Below are 20,251 nucleotides of genomic sequence, written 5' to 3'. Positions count from 1 at the left end.
AAGTTGAAGTAGGTTTAAACCAATTACTAGGTACCTTCATATTCGATCGGACAAATAGCACCTATTATAGGTACGTGTACCGATTGTATGAACAATTTCCGGTCTACACTACTGTAGAAAATGAAAATTATGCATTTTTATAAATAATGTATAAGGATTGACATTGGATCTATAAAACATTGCATTAATATAGCTAAAAATGGCTTAGTAAACCATTTTTTGTTAATGCAAGTTGTTTACATTATTCGCACATTTCAGTTATTACCTATACCTACTAAATATCTTATTGTATTGTAGATTGTGACTTGTGAGTTATAGGTGGTACAATGAGCATTTTAATGATAATAATAAAAAAAGAAACTATTTAATCGTCGGGTGTAGATAAATATAAAATAATATTTTTTTCTCATTATATACAAATGTAAAAAGTAAAAATATAATTCTGTAACTTTAATTTATAATTTTATAGTTACGTTGCTTAGGTAGGTCCTGTGCACAGAACCCTGCTACAGAATAATATCCAGTTTTCATAATTATCATCGAGATTATCATAGACAGAATTAAAGACAAGTTGCGGTATTACAAAATTATTATACGGGTACCCAAACAGTGATAAAATTTATTATTTAATTAATTGATTAAGTAGCACAGGTACTTTTACCTATATTGTAATTTGCTGCGTGTAACGATTCCTGTTGCCGTCTCATTATCTCGTAACATGAACGGATTATGATTATTAATGATTACCTAACCTATGATATAATGCTTATATCATAGGTAATAAATTATAATATGTTCGAAAAATATTTCCGAATTATGTGAAATGCTTTGTTCAATTGATACATTTTACTAAGCCGTTTCACCTTCGGGTGGTGTGAATGCTGATTAGTAGTAAGTAGTAATAATATGTAATCCGAAAATTCCACCGCGAGCGAACTCGATTTTATAATATTTAAATAAGATGAGATGCCAAAGACGCCTCGTTGATAAAATGGTATAACTGCAGAAATATTTGTCCGATTCGATTGTAACTTGTAAGGACATAGGGCTTACGAGATGGTTAGGCGGGTGTGCGAATAAATCTCAAAGAAAATCACTAGTTTCAGTATTTCATCTATACCAAAAAAAAAATGTCAATCTCTATACGGCACAATAAGTGTACACGCCCATTTAAGTCGACTGCAATGGCAATGACCGAATATTGTACACTTACAATCAGTGTTTGGAAAGAACGTCGTTTGTGAACACAAGTTCACACAAGTTTATACGACGTTCATAGTTAGTGAACGATACGCGAACGTCAATCGTTTTTTTTTTCTCAAATAGAACGTGTATGTGGACGACGCTTATTATTTTAATGAGTTTATACGATTTTTAAGATGCTCAATTTATTTACTATTTAATAAATATGTGTATAAAATTTAGATAGGTACCTACTTAAGAAAATGTATATCCTCTTAAGTCTAAATTGTGTTTTTATTTTTGGCCGAGTCCTATATAATATGTTTATGTTTATTGGTTTTTATAGTAACTGCTGTAAAAAGATACTACACTTTTCATAAAAAGAAAAACTAAACCTGACCTAACCTAAATATGTTGTATAGACATAATAATATAATTACATTTCTACAAGTGATTTTTGATTATTATTTTCATATATCAATATCGATAATTTATAATGTAGATACACCTATAATATTATAATATATAATATATAATAATTAATAAGTGACATCTATAGATTTTTGTCTTTTTGATGTTGTATGGAATGTTTTAGTGTGGAACAGATGGCAAATAATAAACGAAATTATAGTAGGTAGGTAAATGTGTAGGTAGAGATCCTCATTTAATAAATCAGAAAGAGTCGCTTTATAGTTTGAAACCATTATTTTTTTTAAGTGATGGTGACAAGTGGCGGTTCCCAACACATAAGGCCCTCGTGAAATGCGAGATGTTGTTTTAAACATAAATAACCTACTAAATAATAAACATAAAAATTATTCTTATTATTACATTTGTTCCAAATTTATTTCAATTTTGGAATCGACATCTAAATAGGTTAAAACTTAAGATTTATACATTAATGTTTTACTTTCCGAACACGGCGTTCTTCAGAATCAAAACAATTTACAATATTATTATAGTACAACTATAGACAAGCTTCAAATTAGTTAGTTCACTGTAAATAGATATCTTAAACCGGAAATAGGAAACGAATATTATTGTACTACGTCGAACACTAGCGTTAATAGATACATATTTGGAGAATAAATACGTAGCACGCTAGCACAACACTAATTGTAACAGATTGTCGTTTTGATTTTTTTTTGAATGAGATTAAATAATGAAAAGAAAAAACGGATGTAGACCATGCAGCAATACATTTCTCACACTGGAAATAATAAATCGTCTAACATTGGATTATGATGAACTTGTATCAGTTTCTATAATTTTTATTTATATTTAAAAACCTTCCAATTTAATTAATTCTTTAACAACTAACATTTTAATTTAAGATTTGGTACTAGCATTCCATCATTTAATATTTGCATATTCCAATTTCTATTAATATTTAATACATTTTTATTTTTTGTTAATACGACATTTAGGAAATTGAGGCCTTTGTAGAAAGTCAGAACTATCAGAAAAATCAGGAATGATTTATCATTATTTTAAAAATTTAAAAGAACAATACAAACTATACCTTGTCTTGAGCTGAAGTATGCTACACATTTTCTAAATACCCAATGATCAATATTCAATCTATGCGTGTGTCATGTGTGTATGTGTATGTCACTATTTTAATTAAAAATCATCTACTAGTGAATATCATAATAGCATAACTAAACAACTATAATTGGACTAAGAACTGTATACTGTAAATATCATGTATTATTTGTTACGATTAGGCGTTATTGAAAAAATTAACAGTATGATCACTGTCTAAAATTATTAACGTTATTATTCGTGCATTATGCATGAAGAAATCAAATAGAAAGAATAATAAATCTTTCAAAAGGAGATCTGTTTTTCTTCGCGTAAAAATGATCCAAGTTTACATAATTATATAATAAATAATAACTATTTGTTTTTAGGCATTTTGATAAAACTACATATACTCCTAAAAATTAATTTAAAGTAAAAAATATAAACTTTAGCCATTGAAGATACTTTATCAAAAAAAAATTATTAATTATTTAAACTGAATTGAAAACCTATTATTTACAAGATTAATCACTAATGTTAAACCCAAATTAATTGTTGTTTTAATACAAATGATTTGGGTACAGATTACAGGTAAATTAAATATTTTAAACATATTAAAATTTTAAAACTGATCTAGATTTCAGTACGTTTTATATTTATTTGATAAGTTAATAACATGAAAATTAAAAATTTTAATCGTATTGGTACAAAGAACAAATAATTTGATTTAAAGTAACAAAATAAATAACTAATTTAAAAATAATATAAATAATAATTAGTAATAAATAATATATATAATATGTATATATAAAAAAAAATGGAATCCTTATTGGCTATAATGTTATTTGAGACTTGTAAAATTGTAATAGCTTAAAATGATTATTCAATGGTCTATTTAGTATATATATTTATATACATCTATATAATATACATAATCGTCATTTATTAACATATTATGCAAAATGTAATATAAATCATAGTAAATGATTAATGAAACAAATTAATTTCCCATGATTTCGATTAGTAAACAAACAAACATTTTTAACTGGTCCCAAATTAATTAATTTTATACATTTTGCTAATTAACAGTTACAAATAGAAATAATTCGCATCAGATCTACGATCATAATAAGCTAATAAAGGTATAAAGGATAGTAATGCATTCTTAAATATAATAGACATCAATAAAGAAGAAATACAAATGTTCAATTATTAATAAAAAATATAAATTTAAAATGCAATAAAACATCATTTATTTATGAAAGTAATGACTACACTCTTTTAAGTCATAAACATGGGGTTGAAAAATAAAAGTAACTTTTTTTTTACACAAGATATATCATTTATTTAGAAATTACAAGGTTAAAATAAATGAATAAAAAAAAATGAATATCGTACAAAAAAAAAAAACACATGACTATATATAAATAAATATCATGCGTCTAGTAGGTCCAACAACATTTTATAAAGAAACTCAGTAAAAATAACATTAAAATTCTGATTTTTTTAGATATAACAAATATTACAAAATGATACTATAGGTTTTGTTGCTTTTGTACACATTTCATATAATTTCTATATACACAATATTTTATACTCTAAACCACTGGAAAATGCATTTATGTCAGTTATACATGATAAATAATTGAGAATAATAATAAGCACACAGTGCTTATTTTGTAAATCCATAAAGCTTAAGACATAAATAAATAATTTTTTGATTACAGCCTAACTTAAAATAACCATGCTACTATTGAACTGTAACAATATTACATCACTTAGCTTACATTTTTACAATTGAGAAAAAATTGCCAACATCACCCAATTTATCATGTAACTATAAGGCATTCAAAATGTATGATGGTATTATATTGTAGAATTTGTTTTTTAGGTTAATTATGAACTATTACCATAAGCAGTAATTCATTAGTGGCAATGTCATTAGAGAGTAAAAAAAAAAATAAAGTGATATTAAAAGATACAGAAAGTAAGTAGCACCAAGCAACTTAATAGAAAATAATTGTAATATAATTTTTAAAAAAAAATTCACAATGAAAATTGATTTGTATTAATTTACAATTAGAGAATTAATTAACTTATGGATTATTCAAATATATATATATTATTTTTATAAAAATTATAAAGCTATATAGATTACATGATTAGACTATAAAATTAGGCCATAAGTTTGTTCAACAGCATTATAGGTCCCTAGTTAATATATAAATTTCTTATCATACTTTATATTACATAATTTAATTATTATGTGCGCTCTATTACTTTGCAGGAAGAACTTTTGTTTTTGTTAGTTGTTATACACCAACAAAATGTGTATCGATCGGTGAACTGACAGTTATCAGTCTTGGACAATCCTCCATTTGGATATAAAGTCCCTATACATTTCATAAATATCATATAAAATAAACCTAAATTTTATAAAAGTACCAGAAAAATTATTAATTCTAATTTTTAATTTTTTTTAAGAAAACGACTATTATTTTTTTGTTATAATACACATTGCAATAATTAATTTATATCATATATTATATTTCAAAGAGATTAATTAAAACATTATAGTCTAATAGTACAAAATTCTCAGCTAAAAAATTTAGATTATAAGATAATAAATTAACTCACCAGTGACAACATAGTCATGATTGTTAAATTATTGTGCATTTACGTTTTGGCTTAACTGGCAGTACAGGACATAAAACTGCTCTAATGGCTTCATCAAATACAATTTTTAGACCTTTTTGAGTCAAAGCACTACATTCCAAGTATTTCACTGCTCCAATTTCTTTGGCCATTGATAAACCCTAAAAATAAATATTTAAAAAATAAATAGGTTAGTACAATGTTATTAGTATGAATATGTACCTGTGGATATGTAATAGCAGTTAACTTTTTTTCTTTCAGTTTATCAATTGTTTCTTTATCTTCTCGTAAATCAAGTTTTGTACCAACTAAAATAATTGGTGTACTTGGACAATGATGTCGAACTTCAGGATACCACTGAAATAATGTATTAATTTAGTTAAATATATATCGAAGAAAAATTTTGATTATTATCTTACTTTCGCCCGCACATTTTCAAATGATGCAGGATTTACTAGTGAAAAACATATAAGAAACACATCCTGTTAAGAAAAATAAAATAATCCAAGTTATAAATATGTCAAGACATCTTTTATTTGTTAAATTTATTAGAAATAAAATATATTATAAAAATGAACATACTGTTTGTGGATATGAAAGAGGCCTAAGCCTATCATAATCTTCTTGACCAGCAGTATCCCACAATCCTAAGTTTATAGGTTTCCCATCAACCATAACATTGGCCGAATAGTTGTCAAATCTAAAATTAAATAATTTTAACTATAGATGCATGCTTAATATAAAATTTAAAAAAATGTAATTAAGTACGCAGATAAATCAGCACGATAACAGATAAAGTTAGTTAGTGTAACAAATTTAAAAAAAAATTATATATTGGTATCTGTGGAGAATTTTACACATGAATGTACCTATTCAAATTTAAAAAAAGTTAGGTAAACAAAATTTGTGACTTGAATATTTCTAATTTATCAATTTAAATATAAACACTATATTATACTTTCAAATAATAAAAATGTTTAGGCATCTATTAATTGAACTGTTATTATTAAGTATTTTGTTAACTTTAATTATAACACATAATCAGAACAGGTTGTATCTAATATACATATATTATTACAACCATGTAAATGTGTACCCCATTGAATAAACTAAAGCATAGAATCTGTATTAAAATATTAATACCTGGGTCATATATTCAAAGTATTTAAAATTTAAAATCTACTGGTTACAACCAATATAATTGTAATTTTATAAAAAATAACCATTTCAAAAACACAATAATGGTACCTAATACAGATAAATTAATTAAGTGTAATAATTTACCTTATTAAATACATATTAAGTAACAAGACACCTGTAAGATTAATTAAAGATTGCAAGTTACTTACACAGTTGGTATATATTCTCCGGGAAATGCATTACTGGTATAACTAATGAGCAAACATGTTTTACCAACCGCTCTGTAAAAATAACAAAATAATACTGTAAAGAGCTCAAACTAATAAGAAACCCATTTATGTATATAAATATAAATTCAATAAAAAAATCTGTCAAATTCACAAATTATAATAGTATACTTGTGTAAAAATCAAACAGGTGTGCATGACATTGTTTAATACAAACAATTGAGTATTGAAGGATGGAAAAACAATATTAAAATAACTACTGTCAAAGTATCATATATTTTGAGACATAGTGGATAGATAGGTAGGTAATGTTATGGAAGCAAAAAGAGAGTCATATTATGTGACTGATGATAAGATTTACAATTGATCACACGCTTACAAATGGACAGAAATATCCCTAGTTTGGTATCAAAATCAGCAGCCAGATACAGTATAGAGTATGATGATCGTTCTCACTAACTTATGCACATAAATGTGGAATCCTTAAGAAACATACCTACCAAAACCTATCAAGATAACAGGGACTGGCATACATGAGACAGTTGTCGTTGGGCGTGTAGACAGGGATGGGACCAGTTGGAAGGAGATGGTTGTCTTTTTTTCACATACAACACAAACAAATATACACAAATTATACATACACAATAGAAGTGTCATATAGAACGTAATAAGACTTACCCATCGCCGACTACGACACACTTGATGGCTTGCATTTTGCGCGGCCGACCCGAAACCGAACACTACCTACCGGGAAATCGCGGTGCACGTTGTCTGGTGATCGTTTAACATGTACAAATCGTTTTTATTGGCCGCCAAATGATTTTTATTGATGTGGGAACCAAACATCGAAAAATATCAAAACTGGTGGCCGCCGTCGTCGTCGGACGTCGTGATTTCGGGGCTTAGCAAGTGCAAGGACATTCCAGTGATTCCACCCACGGTAAATAAAATAATTAAAAAAAAAAAGCATAAAAAACCATTTCTCATGGAAGAAACGTCATGGCGGAAACGGTCGTCTGTCCGTTCGACCGAGAGTGTTTGGCTATCGCCTATCAGAAATTTAGAAATCAGAATTCAGAATCCTAGACCATCGTGGTAGTTTACAACTGTCATACTAATAACTGCCAACTACAGCTTCGATCATCTCAAAACAATACCTCATCCGGTCAAAGATATGATTAAGATTAACTGTTTATTGGTTTTATTTTTTTGCTTTTGAACAACTTATGATATGAACGATTTTGAAAAATAGTTTGTTGATCAGCTGTTCAATCCTCGAAGTGGCACGGACCAGCCGCGGCGTCGAAAGTAAAAGGTGGTAAAAGTTGACGTCTCGCACAGTTGCACAATATCTGTTATCAATTCCCTAATCAGCGAGTACGTTTCGCACGCCCGCGCGCCATAACCCGTTTCCACCACCGTGATAGGAATGTTATTGTTTTGAATTTGATATTATTATAATATTATTTATTATAAGTTTTTTCAAGTTACAACGCAGTGTCCTGGACCGCGGTCCGATGGTCCATAATTAACAATAATAATATCATTCTCAACGTTGTGTCATCATAATAATGTGACGTTATTCAGATTGATATCGTTTTGAACAATAAAAATTATTCTCGTTTTCAGATCTATTTACACCAGGATACATTTTTATTGAGATACTCGAATCGCTCAATGATTTGCACCAAGGTTGAACATTTATGAATAATTACATAATTGGGTACTAATTATAGACACTCAAACTCCAAATAATATGTTTCGTTCAAAAAAATTGGTAAAACCTGAAAACCTCCACTCGTTAGAATATCTCAAGTAATTTCTATTGTCTAAAATACCATAAGTATCTGTTGTAAGACATTTTTGTTTATGTGTAATTTTGTTTACAGATATATCTATACAGTATTAAGCAAAAACCAAAATGTTGTGGATACCAATCGCACATTGTTAGTTGAATCATTCAGGAGTATGGCCGAAATTTTGATTTGGGGTGATCAAAATAATCCAGCAGTATTTGAGTAATTAAATGCTTATTATAGTACTGAAACTTGTACATATAAAACAAGTACACAGATCAATTAAATTTTAAATTGCATAATACATATATGTAGGTAGGTTACCTATTAAATTTATATTACAGAATATTAAATCTATATTACTACAAGAAAACCATTCAAACAATCATATACTAGGTAATGTTTTTGTTTTTGCTCATTTTTAATGACTAATAATTAAATGATTGAAATTTGTTTTTCATTTGAGAAAATTTACTTTAATTTTAAATTATTTAAACCTATAGGTAATTGTTTTACAAACAAAGTGAATAATGACACATAGTAGGCAATCTATACACAAACAATAATGATGACTAATTAATTATTTTTTAATTCAAATGTAGTCATCATATTATTCAAATTAATAGATTCTATTATAACATATTTCAAAATTTCACATTTTTATTTATTATTGTTATTATTAGTGGTTTTTATGAATAAAATGTTAAATAATCTATTCTGTTTTAAATATATAATCATTAATCACTAATGAATGAAAACTTGAAAATCTTTTTTCACAGTAGCATTACAAAATCTTTTGATATATTTTGATCATTACAGTATTTACTCAGTGCTATTATCTAATATGCCTTGTTAAGCAGTTTGTCAACCAAGTATAATCTTATTTATGCCTAATATTTTAATGATTATTATTAAATATGAATTAGATTAATATTCTTGTCAAATTAAAATTAATACAGCTAATTGCAATAAATTAACCAATAAAATAATTCAATGTTATGTTAAACTACACCATGTTAAGCAGTATATTTTATTATAAAGTATAAATAATGTGTACAACATTATTAATGATTGCCAAGGCCATATACTATTTGACCTCAAAAATAAACTGTACTAATTAAGAAAAAAATATATTAACTTGGTAATACTATTGAATGAATGACATTGACTTTAAAAAATATTTAAAAATTATGTAGCTTTAGTAAGGTAAAATTACTTTCTTGTTAAATCAATAAAATTAATATAAAGTATTTGACAGTCATGTTAAATAAAATATTAATTTATATGAATAAAATCTGTCACTCCTGAAACACTGAGTTTGTCAATATTGCCTACCAAATTATATGAATTTGTTATAAGACAAAATTAAAAAAAAATTATTATACCTATTGTAAATTAAATTTTTTAAATATCTTTATTTATATTTATGGTAAATTATTACACATGTTATAGGTTCTTTTTGGAAAATAATATGTTCAATTACTTTCTACTTATCTTGAACCAGAAATGTGGGAATTATGTCTGTGTTCAATTGCTTCAAACACTGAATATTATATTTGAAAATATTAAAAATAAGACTGCTTTATGTAAGTGTTAGTTTTTAACAGAATTTTTTTAATGGACCAAACCAATAATACTTTATTTTATTTCTAGATTATTTACTAAGCAATAACCATGTTAATAGCATAATAATAAATAAGCTGGATTTCTCTGATGAGGATGTTTTAGCTTATTACATATCTTTTTTAAAAACATTATCTTTTAAACTGAATTTAAACACCATTCACTTTTTCTATAATGAGGTAATATGTTATATATAAAAGTTCAGCAATTTTTTAATCCTAATTTTTATTTTTATTTATAACTCATAGACAACCAACGATTTTCCTCTTTATACAGAAGCAATTAAATTTTTTAACCATCCTGATTCTATGGTACGTACATATGTACGTACATTGACTCTAAATGTTTACAGAGTTGAAGATGAAAGCATGTTACGATTTATTAGAGATAAAACTTGTGCTCCATATTTTGGAAACTTGGTTTGGTTTATGGGTAAACACGTTTTAGAATTAGATGCTAGTGCAAGAGCCAAACCAATTGATGTCGATACTCAAAAAAATATACTGTAAGTTTTTTTCTGATATTTATTTCTTTATAAAATTCTCTCTTATCAAACATTTGTTTGTCTTTAGAGATCAGTATAGAGTTAAACTTGCAGATCTTGTCAGTTCTCATCTTGACGATTTACATTATTTGAATGATATTTTAAGCTCAAATGTTGATATGTTAAATGAAGTTCTTGTTGATCATTTAATGGATAAACTATTTGTGCCTTATTATATTCATTCATTAGCACCACCAGACAAATATATTATTGTTGAAACAGAAGAGGTAAATAAAAGTTATTTAAATATTTAAGAACATTTAATTCTATATGTTTTATTAAAATATCACATAATTAATATGAATTACTTATATTATAGTTTGTAGATGCTGTAAAACAACAACCATTGATGAATAGTGATATATGTTTATTTTTACTTACACAAGTTTTTTTAATTATTCATCAGTCTAAATTAGTCACACCATTAGCTAAGTATTTATTGGAAAGCAATTTTTCTTCAAAAAACCAAGTAGTTTTTATTGAACATTTAATCATTTACTCTTATACTATAATTATATTTTTTTGCTTAGATTTCTGAGAAACCCAAATTACAAAATGAAATATCAGTATTACCAGAAAAAGAAAATGAAGAAAAAGCAGATATTGAATCAACTGATGTTTTTGATCTCAAATCGTTAACATGTATGAACATTACAGATGAAGAAAAAGAAATACTTTTATCAAAAAATGAAAGTAATTATAATTCTTCTCTTTTTCTTTACCTTCCCTTTATTTTATATGGGATGGGTATTTTTCTCCTGTGCCTCTAATGGCTTTTAACCCCACCTCTCCTTTATGCATGAGTCACAACAGCTATTTTCATATAATTGTCTATTTTGTCTCTTCTCATATAATCCTTTCCTTTTCTTTACATTTGCATTTATTCTAAGACTGATGTTAAAAATAATATATTTTGATTTGATTTGTAATTAATTTTTTTAGCTGATTCTGTACGTAGTCGGTGCTTAGAATCTATATATAATCAATTGATAATCGAAAAATCGGACAGTTCTGCATTATTTGGTGTATGTTTATTGTATGCTATATCAGAAAATTCAAGTCTTTCCAAAGAGTATTATGAAGGATTTTTAACTCCCATTAAAAGTGAAAATAATTCTTCATTTGTTCATTGTGATGAAAGAAGTGAACTTATAGATAAACTAATTAACATAATAACAGCTGCGTCTGAACCTGGTATGTGATCTAAAATATTAAATATATCTATAAATTGACCACCTTTTATTTTCTAGTTTCTTATGTACGTTCAGTTACATTAGAAATGACCATAAAACTACTAAAAAAACTAACTATTCATAAGGAACAGGTATTTATATCAGACAGACATATTGCTATTATTCTTAACGCTAAAGAAAAGATTTTACCACTTCTTAGACAATTTTTTAAAGTAAGCACAGTACTATCAATTATATTTATTTATAACTGAAATTGTGAAAGAAAATAATGTAGTTTTTCATTTTACAGAAAGAAGAAATGTTTTTAGAACTGTTTGAAGATGAATATAATGAAATGCATAAGGAGATACTTAATGTTCAAAGACTTTTAAGTGATTCTACGTTATTACTTCCACCGGTACATTCTCCCATGACAGGAATATCACTTTCAAAACGTTTACCATGTGGAGATGTATGTACCATCTAAATTTTAACTTTTATTCTGCATATAATTTGAATAATTATATGTATTGGTATTTAAATGTATTTACAATTCTCTTAAATATACTACGTAAATTAATTATTTTATCATTATTTTTTAGGTTGAAAGAACAAGACATTTTATCTGTGCTTTTCTTAATATACGCAATTTATTAATGACATTTGAAGGAAAGGAAGAAAAACAATTACCTTTAGTTGATAGAACTAAGTGTTTTGTATTTGATACTCCGATCAATTTGAGTAAGGAATTTTAAATTATAAATATATGTCTGTACTATAAAGATGTAGATATTTTACCTAACAGATTTGTGGGTTTATTTGGGTTTTGGGGGAAAAAATAGTGTAGACATCTGCAATACCATTTTAAACTGACATCAGCACCACTGATAACTATAAAAAAAATAATATTGTGTAGTGTTAACAGTTAATTTCATAGGTATATAATCATGTTATGTAATTGATGCAAATTAGTTATAATATGTCTGCTTTGAAAGGTTTGCCTGTTTAAGAATGGCCAAAGCTCGAAGACATGTTTATGATGAAGTTTATAATTGATTTTATTAGTATGCCATACTAATAAACTTTATATTGTATTAAAAATCCATTAACTTAATCGTGTTTGTAACAATTATTAACAACATTTTAGTTCAGACAAATGTAATATAAATAAAATGTTTTATCAATTCTCTCAATAATTGCTTGATGAATTAGCTATTTTAAAATTAGTATGGAATATTGTAATTTGTAAAAATGTTGACTTATTCTTACCAACTCAGTGCTCATTTGTCAATTTATGTTTATATTTATTTCAAAACAATAATTTTATATATTTCAAATTTTAGATGGGAATGATTTAATTACTTGTATGATAATTGCTGAAAATGGTGCAAAAACAAGACGGTATCTATCAATCATTAGTAGCCAATTAGTACTAGTTGAGCCACATAGTCGTTTCCTTGGCTGGGGTGTTTGCAAATTGTCTTGTTATCTTCATGATGCTGAAGTAAAAGCTTAATTAGTTTATTAACAATTAAAAAAAGATATACCTATATGATTATAATCTTAATATTTAGGTTACTAAAATCGACAACGAAACAAAAACTTTGCACATTACTATGCATGATATAAAATATAAAACAACAAACACAATGAAATTAATTTTTGATGATCATATTCGATGCAATGCTGCAAGACAAAAGTAACATATTATTACTTATTACCTATTGACTGAGTACTAATATAACATTTTTTTGTTTTCAAATGTTGAATTTATTTATATCTAGATTATTGAATGGTCGGATTAAAGCAAGAAGAAAACAACTAAATCAAATTGCAAGTTTATTAGAAATGACTAGCTGTGAAACAAATTATACACCTTGTAATAATACCCTAAAACAAAGTTGGTGTATATTTTATATATTTTAAGGTTTTTTTCCTAACTTTTTATAACATTTATTTAGAACACAATCTAAGAAGCCACTTCACTGATGTTCCAGTACATACGTCTAATGTTATTATGCCATGTCCTATTTCTATGAGATCTAGAAATAGTAAAGGAAAAAATTATTTTTTTAAATTTGTGTACATTTTTAAGTAAAAATTTTAATTATTTAGGTGATGAATGTAGTGCAGAATCAAATTGTGGCAGCGCAACACACTCCAGAGACCAATCACCTTGCACGACAAGCATAAATAATCCAGAATGTTCAAACGCTCAAAAGGTGAGGTTAAGTTAGGTTATACAAGGTGATCCATTTAAGTAGGTATACTAATTATTATGAAAAATATTAAAAACTATAATTTTTTTTTTTTAATTTTAAGTTTATGTTTTACTAAAACGGAATAATATTTAAATTTTTTTCACCCTTATATTTATTGGTGAAACCATTATCAACTTTTGATTTTCAAATGGTAACATATAATTAAAATCATTCTTTTCATGAATTTACGTATTTAAATTTTTATTTTTTGTTAATTGGTTTGTGAGATACAGCTCTTCAAAGTATTGGTGGGTTTTACTATCCTTTCAATAATTGTAAATACCATGAGCTAGTGATAAATTCAATATCGCTGAATCCAAAGTAATAAAATAAATCCAATTGGTCGATAAGTTAATAAATGAGTAGTTTGGGTTCAAAGTACAATAGTAATCTTTAATTTTTATTTATTTTGTTACCTTGAATTCAGCAATATCAAATTTATCTATAGCCCTGGTGTTTGTAATGATTGGAAAAATTGTAAAAACCACCAATACTTTGAGGAGCTGTGTCTCACAAACCAATAAACTAAACATTTAAATGTTAACATTAGGAAAAAGATGAATTAATTTATCATATTTTAATTATATGTTACCATTTGTAAATCAAAAGTTGATAGTGATTTCACCAATAAATATAAAGGTGAAAAAAAATTTAAATATTATACAGTTTTAGAAAAATATAAGCCTAAAAGTTTTTATTTTTCAAGATAATTAGTGTACCCTCTTAAATGGATCACCCTCTGGTATATATTATATATATTTATAATTTCAGTCTAAATAGTTATGTTTACAATTATTTTTAAACTTAATGTATTTTTTTCATGATAGCCATCTTTAGCTCAATGTCAAGAGAAAACAGAACCCAAGCGAAAAGGAAGAGTAGAAAATGTTTAAAAATGACTTTAAACATTGATATTTTATCAATTTCAATGGTCTAAAACTCTGCAACGCCACTGTTTCTCATTTTGAATAAGTGCAGCTACTAGCTTTTAACTGAGTGTTATGACTAATTAATATTGAGTAATAACTTAAGTATCAGTAAATTATTCATAAATACAGTCTGGTGATTATTTTGTGATAAAATATTGTTTCATGTTTGTCATTGTTGATGTTTTTGTTACCATTTTCTTGTTATTTATTTAACATAATTTGATATACTATAGGTATATAATATTATAGTATTAATTGTTGTTGATTTATCTTTCTGTACAATTACATACATATGTATTTTATAATAAATGCTCAATACTTTAACATAATATGTAAAAAAAAAACTTTAACTATTTGTTATTTATTAAACATTGTTTTGTTGATATGTTTTTTCTGATTTATTAGAAAATTGTTTAAGGTAACAGAAAGATAGAACAAAACTATTAATTTCAGATCTTGACTATATTATACATACAAAAAAATGCATACATCAACAATAAAAAATACAATAAGCTCAAAAAAAAGTATCAAAGGTGAATCAATTGAAAATAATATCAATATGTATTATGTGCATTTTTATTAAAAATTATTAACATATAGCTGATTTTTATGTTAATATAAGTGAATAATGTTTAACCATTGAATAAACAAAAAAGTATTATTATCATACTTCAGATTGAGCTGATGTTTATGTATAATTTATGAAATACTGAAATAGTATTGTGAAAACAGTATGGGGCAGTATTTTCAACATGGTATAGAAGATCAAAGATATCAAATATTTTACTCAGGTCCAATGATTATTTTTAGAACTAAATAACTTAACTAATTTGATTTATTTCTTATGCTTGTCAAAAAAACTATTAGTTACTACTTAATTGATTAAGTAATACCCAGTAGGTAATAAACTAACATTTTTTAATAATAAAAATAAAAACAAAGATGTTTGAATAGGATACTACATTATTCTTAAGTTATTACCTATTAATCAATATGTATTTATAGGTCATTTTTATTTAATATTTGCAATTTGTGAATATTTCAATTCATTCATTTTAGTTTTTTCTATCTTACTAACACAAGGATTATCACGAATATAATACCTTAGGAATTTATCTTGCCATTTTTTTTCACATTTAATACCTATTCTCGGTGAGCAAACAATTGTGTCGATTAATTTACTTTTTTCATCTTCTTCTACCCACATTCCATCCCATGAAGTCAGATCTTGTTTATTACAAGATTTTATATCAATCCCAAAGCTGATACATAACTTTGCAGGGCCATTGCACAAATCTTTATTCATCATCACTGTTTTTGTGCATTTCCTAAATTGTTTTCGTAGAGATATCATAGTGTCCAAATTATCCAAAGGCTCTATTGACCTCAACAAAACTGCAGCACCATCTCCTATCAAGATTAAACAGTTTTTAATTGTAATCAATAATGTGGTTGTAACAATTTAATAACTAATAATACCTTTGCTTGAAATATTAAAGCAATGGTACATTCCATATGTCATATAAACATAAGCTGTTCCTGGTTTCATGAACATAGGTTCATTTCGAGGCGTGACTTTTCCTTTAAATGATTGGGAAGCAGCATCTTCATGGCCCAGATAGCTTTCTGTTTCAACAATTCTACCCCTAACAATGATGCCGTCATCCAGTCGTCTGACAAGTACTTTACCCAGTAAACTCATGGCCAATTCTTCACACGGTACATCGTAGAACTGCGCATCCAATCGTTTCCTGTTTAGAACCGGATCAGAACTGAAGTATTTAGAAACACTTTCATCGTTTTTAGACATGGTTTAACACTTTCAACGCCGCTGACGCGTATACGCGTCAACAGAGTTTATTCCATTGGGCCAGTGACGCGTTTACGCGTCAGTAACATGTACGTTTGTATCCTCCATAATTTAATCGATTTTATTTTAATAAACTCTGAAATGTACACAGGCTATAGACAATAAACTCTATATTTAAAACTATAATTGGTTTGAGTTTTCGCTATTTTTAGATACTGATAATCGTTGTTTTTGACAGCCTTCCCAAAACGATGTATATGCACGTATACAGGGTGTATATTATGTATATTATGTTATGTTATTATGAGTTCTTTTACTGATATTAATTATTTACAAATTATAACAACTATTATATCATTTGTAACATACTGTATCATGCAATATAGCTACTTTGCCACTATTTAATTTGTTTCATTTCGCGTCATTTACGCAATTGTAACGGACGCCTGCATATTTTGTTTTATCAAACAACTAGAGCAATTCATAATTATTTTGACGGTAAGTTATTTTATTACAGTTTTATGATATAATTATGATAAACAGATTTTTATTTTATTTTATTACACATTTTTCGATTAATTTTATGGTTATTATTTTGTATTAGGAAATTTTATATTCATATATTATATGTCATATAACATGTGTATGCACTGTCTAAGTATTTTATACATAAAAGGTAACAATAAAGCTGTTAAAAAGTAATATTAAAATGTTTTTCAATTTTACGAATTAATAGAGTTATGCTTCTAATGCCATTGACGCGTAAACGCGTCACGGGATAAACAACGCGGCGTCGCGGTATAATTGCCAAAATCACGCGCGGCGTTGAAAGTGTTAAAATATTTTTACTGCCTGATCATTATATACAGTTGAATGTTGCTTATAATTAATAATTATTTTGCTTGTTTACTGGTTTTAACTTATTTTATAGGTAAACATTTGCCTTGGTATAAAATAATAATTAAATGGTTTGCATAATTATTAAAAAAATTCAGTGATGAACAATTAGCATACAGTATTACAGTCTGTCGTAGATAATATATTGATATTAAATTAATAAAAAAACAAAAATTTGAAAAATATTTATTGCAAATTTACAAATGATTAACGAACAACGAGTACCGACACAAATACAAAACATTCTCCCTCCATTTAAGTACTATCACAATCGCAGAATTACTCTGTGCCACGATCTTATGGAAGATTATCTTTTGAGACCGTTTTCTGAGCTATTATCAAATGTTCGTCTGTCCTGTAGTTTTTATAATCAATGCTAATATCGTGATCACTGTTAAAACACTTAAAACGTGATGATCGATGGGCTATCGGAATTGTATCGGAAAACTGGATTGCCGATGGCAAACTATAAAATTAAAAAAGGCGGGTAAGTCGTGGATGTCGCTCTGCTGTACAGTAGGTTACAAGTGGGTTACTGTAATGGATGGAATTAAATTTGAATCCAATGATATTATATCATTGTATACGAAAAACGATTATGAGCGAAGACGGTTTATCTCATTATCTGTCTAGGATATATTATAGATTATTAAAAAATTTCAAACCTTAGATTTAAAAAGAAAATTTTTTATGAATTTCTAGTTTGAAATAATTTGCGAATTTTCGTGATTTTCGTAATTTTTACATATGTTGTCAAAATTCAAACTTTGAATGCTTGTAAAAAAAAATTGTGACTACGCACTTCTTTTATTTTTCAATTGCTATTGTAAAAATATGACAGGAGCTATGTATTAAATATTCAAACTTTTCTACCGAACAAATATATTTTTATCGATATTTATAGAAAAAAAAACTAAAAAAGTTGAAAAATTAAATATCAGTAAACAGCTCAAAACAAATCTAAATATTTTGAAAATGTTATCAAATATAGAAAATATCTATATAAACATTCAGTGAAAATTTCAAGTATCTGCGGTCATTTGTTTTAGACTTTTAGAGTTACACCAAAATAAGAAAATCACTAAATGTGAAATCCAATGTTGTAAAAATTTAAATTTCAAATGCTCATAAAAATTTAATTTGAATTTCCAGTGGACTTTTTATTTGTGATAAAGATTGAAAAAATTGTAAGGAATCTTGTATTAAATTTTCAAATCTTAGATATAAAAGGAAAATTTTTTATGAATTTCTAGCTTAAAATAATTTGTGAATTTTCGTGATTTTAACGTATTTTGTCAAAATTCAAACTTTGAATGCTTATAAAAAAGAATTGGTTTATCGAAAAAAATTGACCTCTTGCGCTTTTTGGCTTCACCGCAGATTTCCATCTGTCGGATCATCCATATTAATATTTTATAATTCTAAAAAAAATGCTTAAAAATTAAAACACTGACAGCACCCTGTCGATAACAGCGAACGGAAATCCGGTATGTCGTATGAGTGTAAGGCGGGGGCGACGCGCACGAGTGCGATACGTTCTCTTAAAGAGGACGCAACACGACCATTATTTTGTTGTCTCCGTTTTACAAATACATAACATGGCAAATTTACGCTCAGCAGATCACGTTTAGCTCCGTATTTTTTTTAACATTTTAAGAGAATCGATCTAATATTATGAAACTCGATGGTAAAAACATTGTCTGTGTTTGTTGGTGGGGTTTTTTTTCTCTTCAATTTTGTAGCAAGTTATAATATGCGCGTAATAGGTATATAAAAAAACGTGAATTAAAAATGCTCATAACTCACTACCAAAACTAAGTTATCGTAAAAAACCCACATACGAACACAGATAATGTTCTTGCCGTCAAGTTTCGTAATAGGTCGATTCACTATAAATTTAAAGCTGACGGAGTTAAACGTGATCGGCTAAGCGTAAATTTGCCACGTTACGGCGCGCACTAAGACGGAGATGGAAAATATATGTGTATAGCGTCCTCGTCGTCCTCTTAATAAAAGTCTTTTTTTTTTATTATTGAAATAAATAAAAAGTCAGTCTATACGCACGATTTGTACAATAAGTCATTACGATAACAATTATAAACATGAACATAACATGAGTCGCATGATAGGGGAAGTCATCACCCACTGCAGGTAATAGTACCTACCCCTCGTACAATTTCTTAGATTTTATTTATAGGTGCAATATAAGGATATGATTGTATAGTTCTGTGTTTGTTTTTTCTGAGTAGGTAAGTAGGTCGCGATTCCTGATTCTTTTCAGTCTGCGCGGAGGATGGTCGGGAATAAGATTTGAGGACATTTTTCGAATTAAGGGTATAAAATATTCGATGGCAGTTTTACGTATGTAGTAGGATTTATAATGGCGTTTAGAGGGTATACTTACAGTTTCAATTTGTAAGTCGCTATATGTAAAGATTGATTCGTTAGGTACATACCAGGGAGCACCAGTGATGATGATGCGAAGGGTTAT

At 27.0% G+C, this 20,251-nt stretch overlaps 3 protein-coding genes across 9 annotated transcripts; 1 reads left to right on the top strand and 2 right to left on the bottom strand.

Annotated features, from left to right (window-relative positions):
- Window positions 1-3,935: 3,935 nt before the first annotated feature.
- Window positions 3,936-7,671, bottom strand: LOC107166748 (ras-related protein Rac1). Its single transcript, XM_015515539.2, has 7 exons — window positions 7,407-7,671; window positions 6,711-6,782; window positions 5,944-6,061; window positions 5,781-5,843; window positions 5,584-5,718; window positions 5,344-5,522; window positions 3,936-5,099 (listed from the first exon to the last, which is right to left on the bottom strand). Exons 1-6 carry the CDS (start codon window positions 7,439-7,441, stop codon window positions 5,367-5,369), a joined length of 579 nt encoding a protein of 192 aa, XP_015371025.1. The 5' UTR covers window positions 7,442-7,671; the 3' UTR covers window positions 3,936-5,099; window positions 5,344-5,366.
- A 166-nt stretch (window positions 7,672-7,837) lies between these two features.
- ema (C-type lectin domain containing ema) lies at window positions 7,838-15,438 on the top strand. Of its 6 annotated transcripts, none has more exons than XM_089218803.1 (19): window positions 7,838-8,043; window positions 8,358-8,543; window positions 8,618-8,746; window positions 9,977-10,110; window positions 10,178-10,326; window positions 10,396-10,652; window positions 10,720-10,918; window positions 11,011-11,160; window positions 11,222-11,384; window positions 11,634-11,885; window positions 11,942-12,096; window positions 12,174-12,335; window positions 12,466-12,604; window positions 13,207-13,367; window positions 13,438-13,562; window positions 13,648-13,763; window positions 13,825-13,914; window positions 13,979-14,085; window positions 14,952-15,438. In XM_089218803.1, exons 2-19 carry the CDS (start codon window positions 8,485-8,487, stop codon window positions 15,015-15,017), a joined length of 2,613 nt encoding a protein of 870 aa, XP_089074929.1. In that variant the 5' UTR covers window positions 7,838-8,043; window positions 8,358-8,484; the 3' UTR covers window positions 15,018-15,438. The 6 variants fall into 6 exon arrangements, with proteins under 6 accessions (XP_089074929.1, XP_089074931.1, XP_089074928.1 ...); XM_089218804.1 differs by lacking the exon at window positions 7,838-8,043 and adding an exon at window positions 8,161-8,301; XM_089218806.1 differs by lacking the exon at window positions 7,838-8,043 and adding an exon at window positions 8,869-8,920 and having other exon boundaries at window positions 8,523-8,543; window positions 8,618-8,793.
- A 175-nt stretch (window positions 15,439-15,613) lies between these two features.
- Window positions 15,614-18,038, bottom strand: LOC107171412 (uncharacterized). 2 transcript variants are annotated; one of them, XM_089218808.1, is made up of 3 exons: window positions 17,696-18,038; window positions 16,533-16,864; window positions 15,614-16,463 (listed from the first exon to the last, which is right to left on the bottom strand). In XM_089218808.1, the coding sequence occupies exons 2-3, from the start codon at window positions 16,861-16,863 to the stop codon at window positions 16,066-16,068; spliced, it is 729 nt and encodes a 242-aa protein (XP_089074934.1). In that variant the 5' UTR covers window position 16,864; window positions 17,696-18,038; the 3' UTR covers window positions 15,614-16,065. The 2 variants fall into 2 exon arrangements, with proteins under 2 accessions (XP_089074934.1, XP_015377141.2); XM_015521655.2 differs by lacking the exon at window positions 17,696-18,038 and having other exon boundaries at window positions 16,533-17,362.
- Between the last annotated feature and the right edge of the window lie 2,213 nt (window positions 18,039-20,251).

This window comes from Diuraphis noxia, unplaced genomic scaffold (genome assembly GCF_037042655.1).
Source record: "Diuraphis noxia isolate RWA-SAM2 unplaced genomic scaffold, SU_Dnox_SAM2 contig0002, whole genome shotgun sequence".
NCBI lineage: Eukaryota > Metazoa > Arthropoda > Insecta > Hemiptera > Aphididae > Diuraphis > Diuraphis noxia.
Note: the sequence above shows the minus strand (reverse complement) of the source record. Positions and strands in the feature narration are given on the sequence as shown.

Coding starts and splice junctions, on each gene's coding strand:
- LOC107166748 (XM_015515539.2), bottom strand. CDS start 7,441: ATGCAAGCCATCAAGTGTGTCGTAGTCGGCGATGG. Junction 5,844..5,943: donor CTCTTTCATATCCACAAACA/GTATGTTCATTT, acceptor TTTTCTTAACAG/GATGTGTTTCTTATATGTTT. Junction 5,523..5,583: donor CTGCTATTACATATCCACAG/GTACATATTCAT, acceptor ATTTATTTTTAG/GGTTTATCAATGGCCAAAGA.
- LOC107171412 (XM_089218808.1), bottom strand. CDS start 16,863: ATGTCTAAAAACGATGAAAGTGTTTCTAAATACTTCAGTTCTGATCCG. Junction 16,464..16,532: donor CTTTAATATTTCAAGCAAAG/GTATTATTAGTT, acceptor TAATCTTGATAG/GAGATGGTGCTGCAGTTTTG.
- ema (XM_089218803.1), top strand. CDS start 8,485: ATGTTTCGTTCAAAAAAATTGGTAAAACCTGAAAACCTCCACTCGTTA. Junction 12,097..12,173: donor TTCTTAGACAATTTTTTAAA/GTAAGCACAGTA, acceptor TTCATTTTACAG/AAAGAAGAAATGTTTTTAGA. Junction 13,764..13,824: donor TAATAATACCCTAAAACAAA/GTTGGTGTATAT, acceptor ACATTTATTTAG/AACACAATCTAAGAAGCCAC.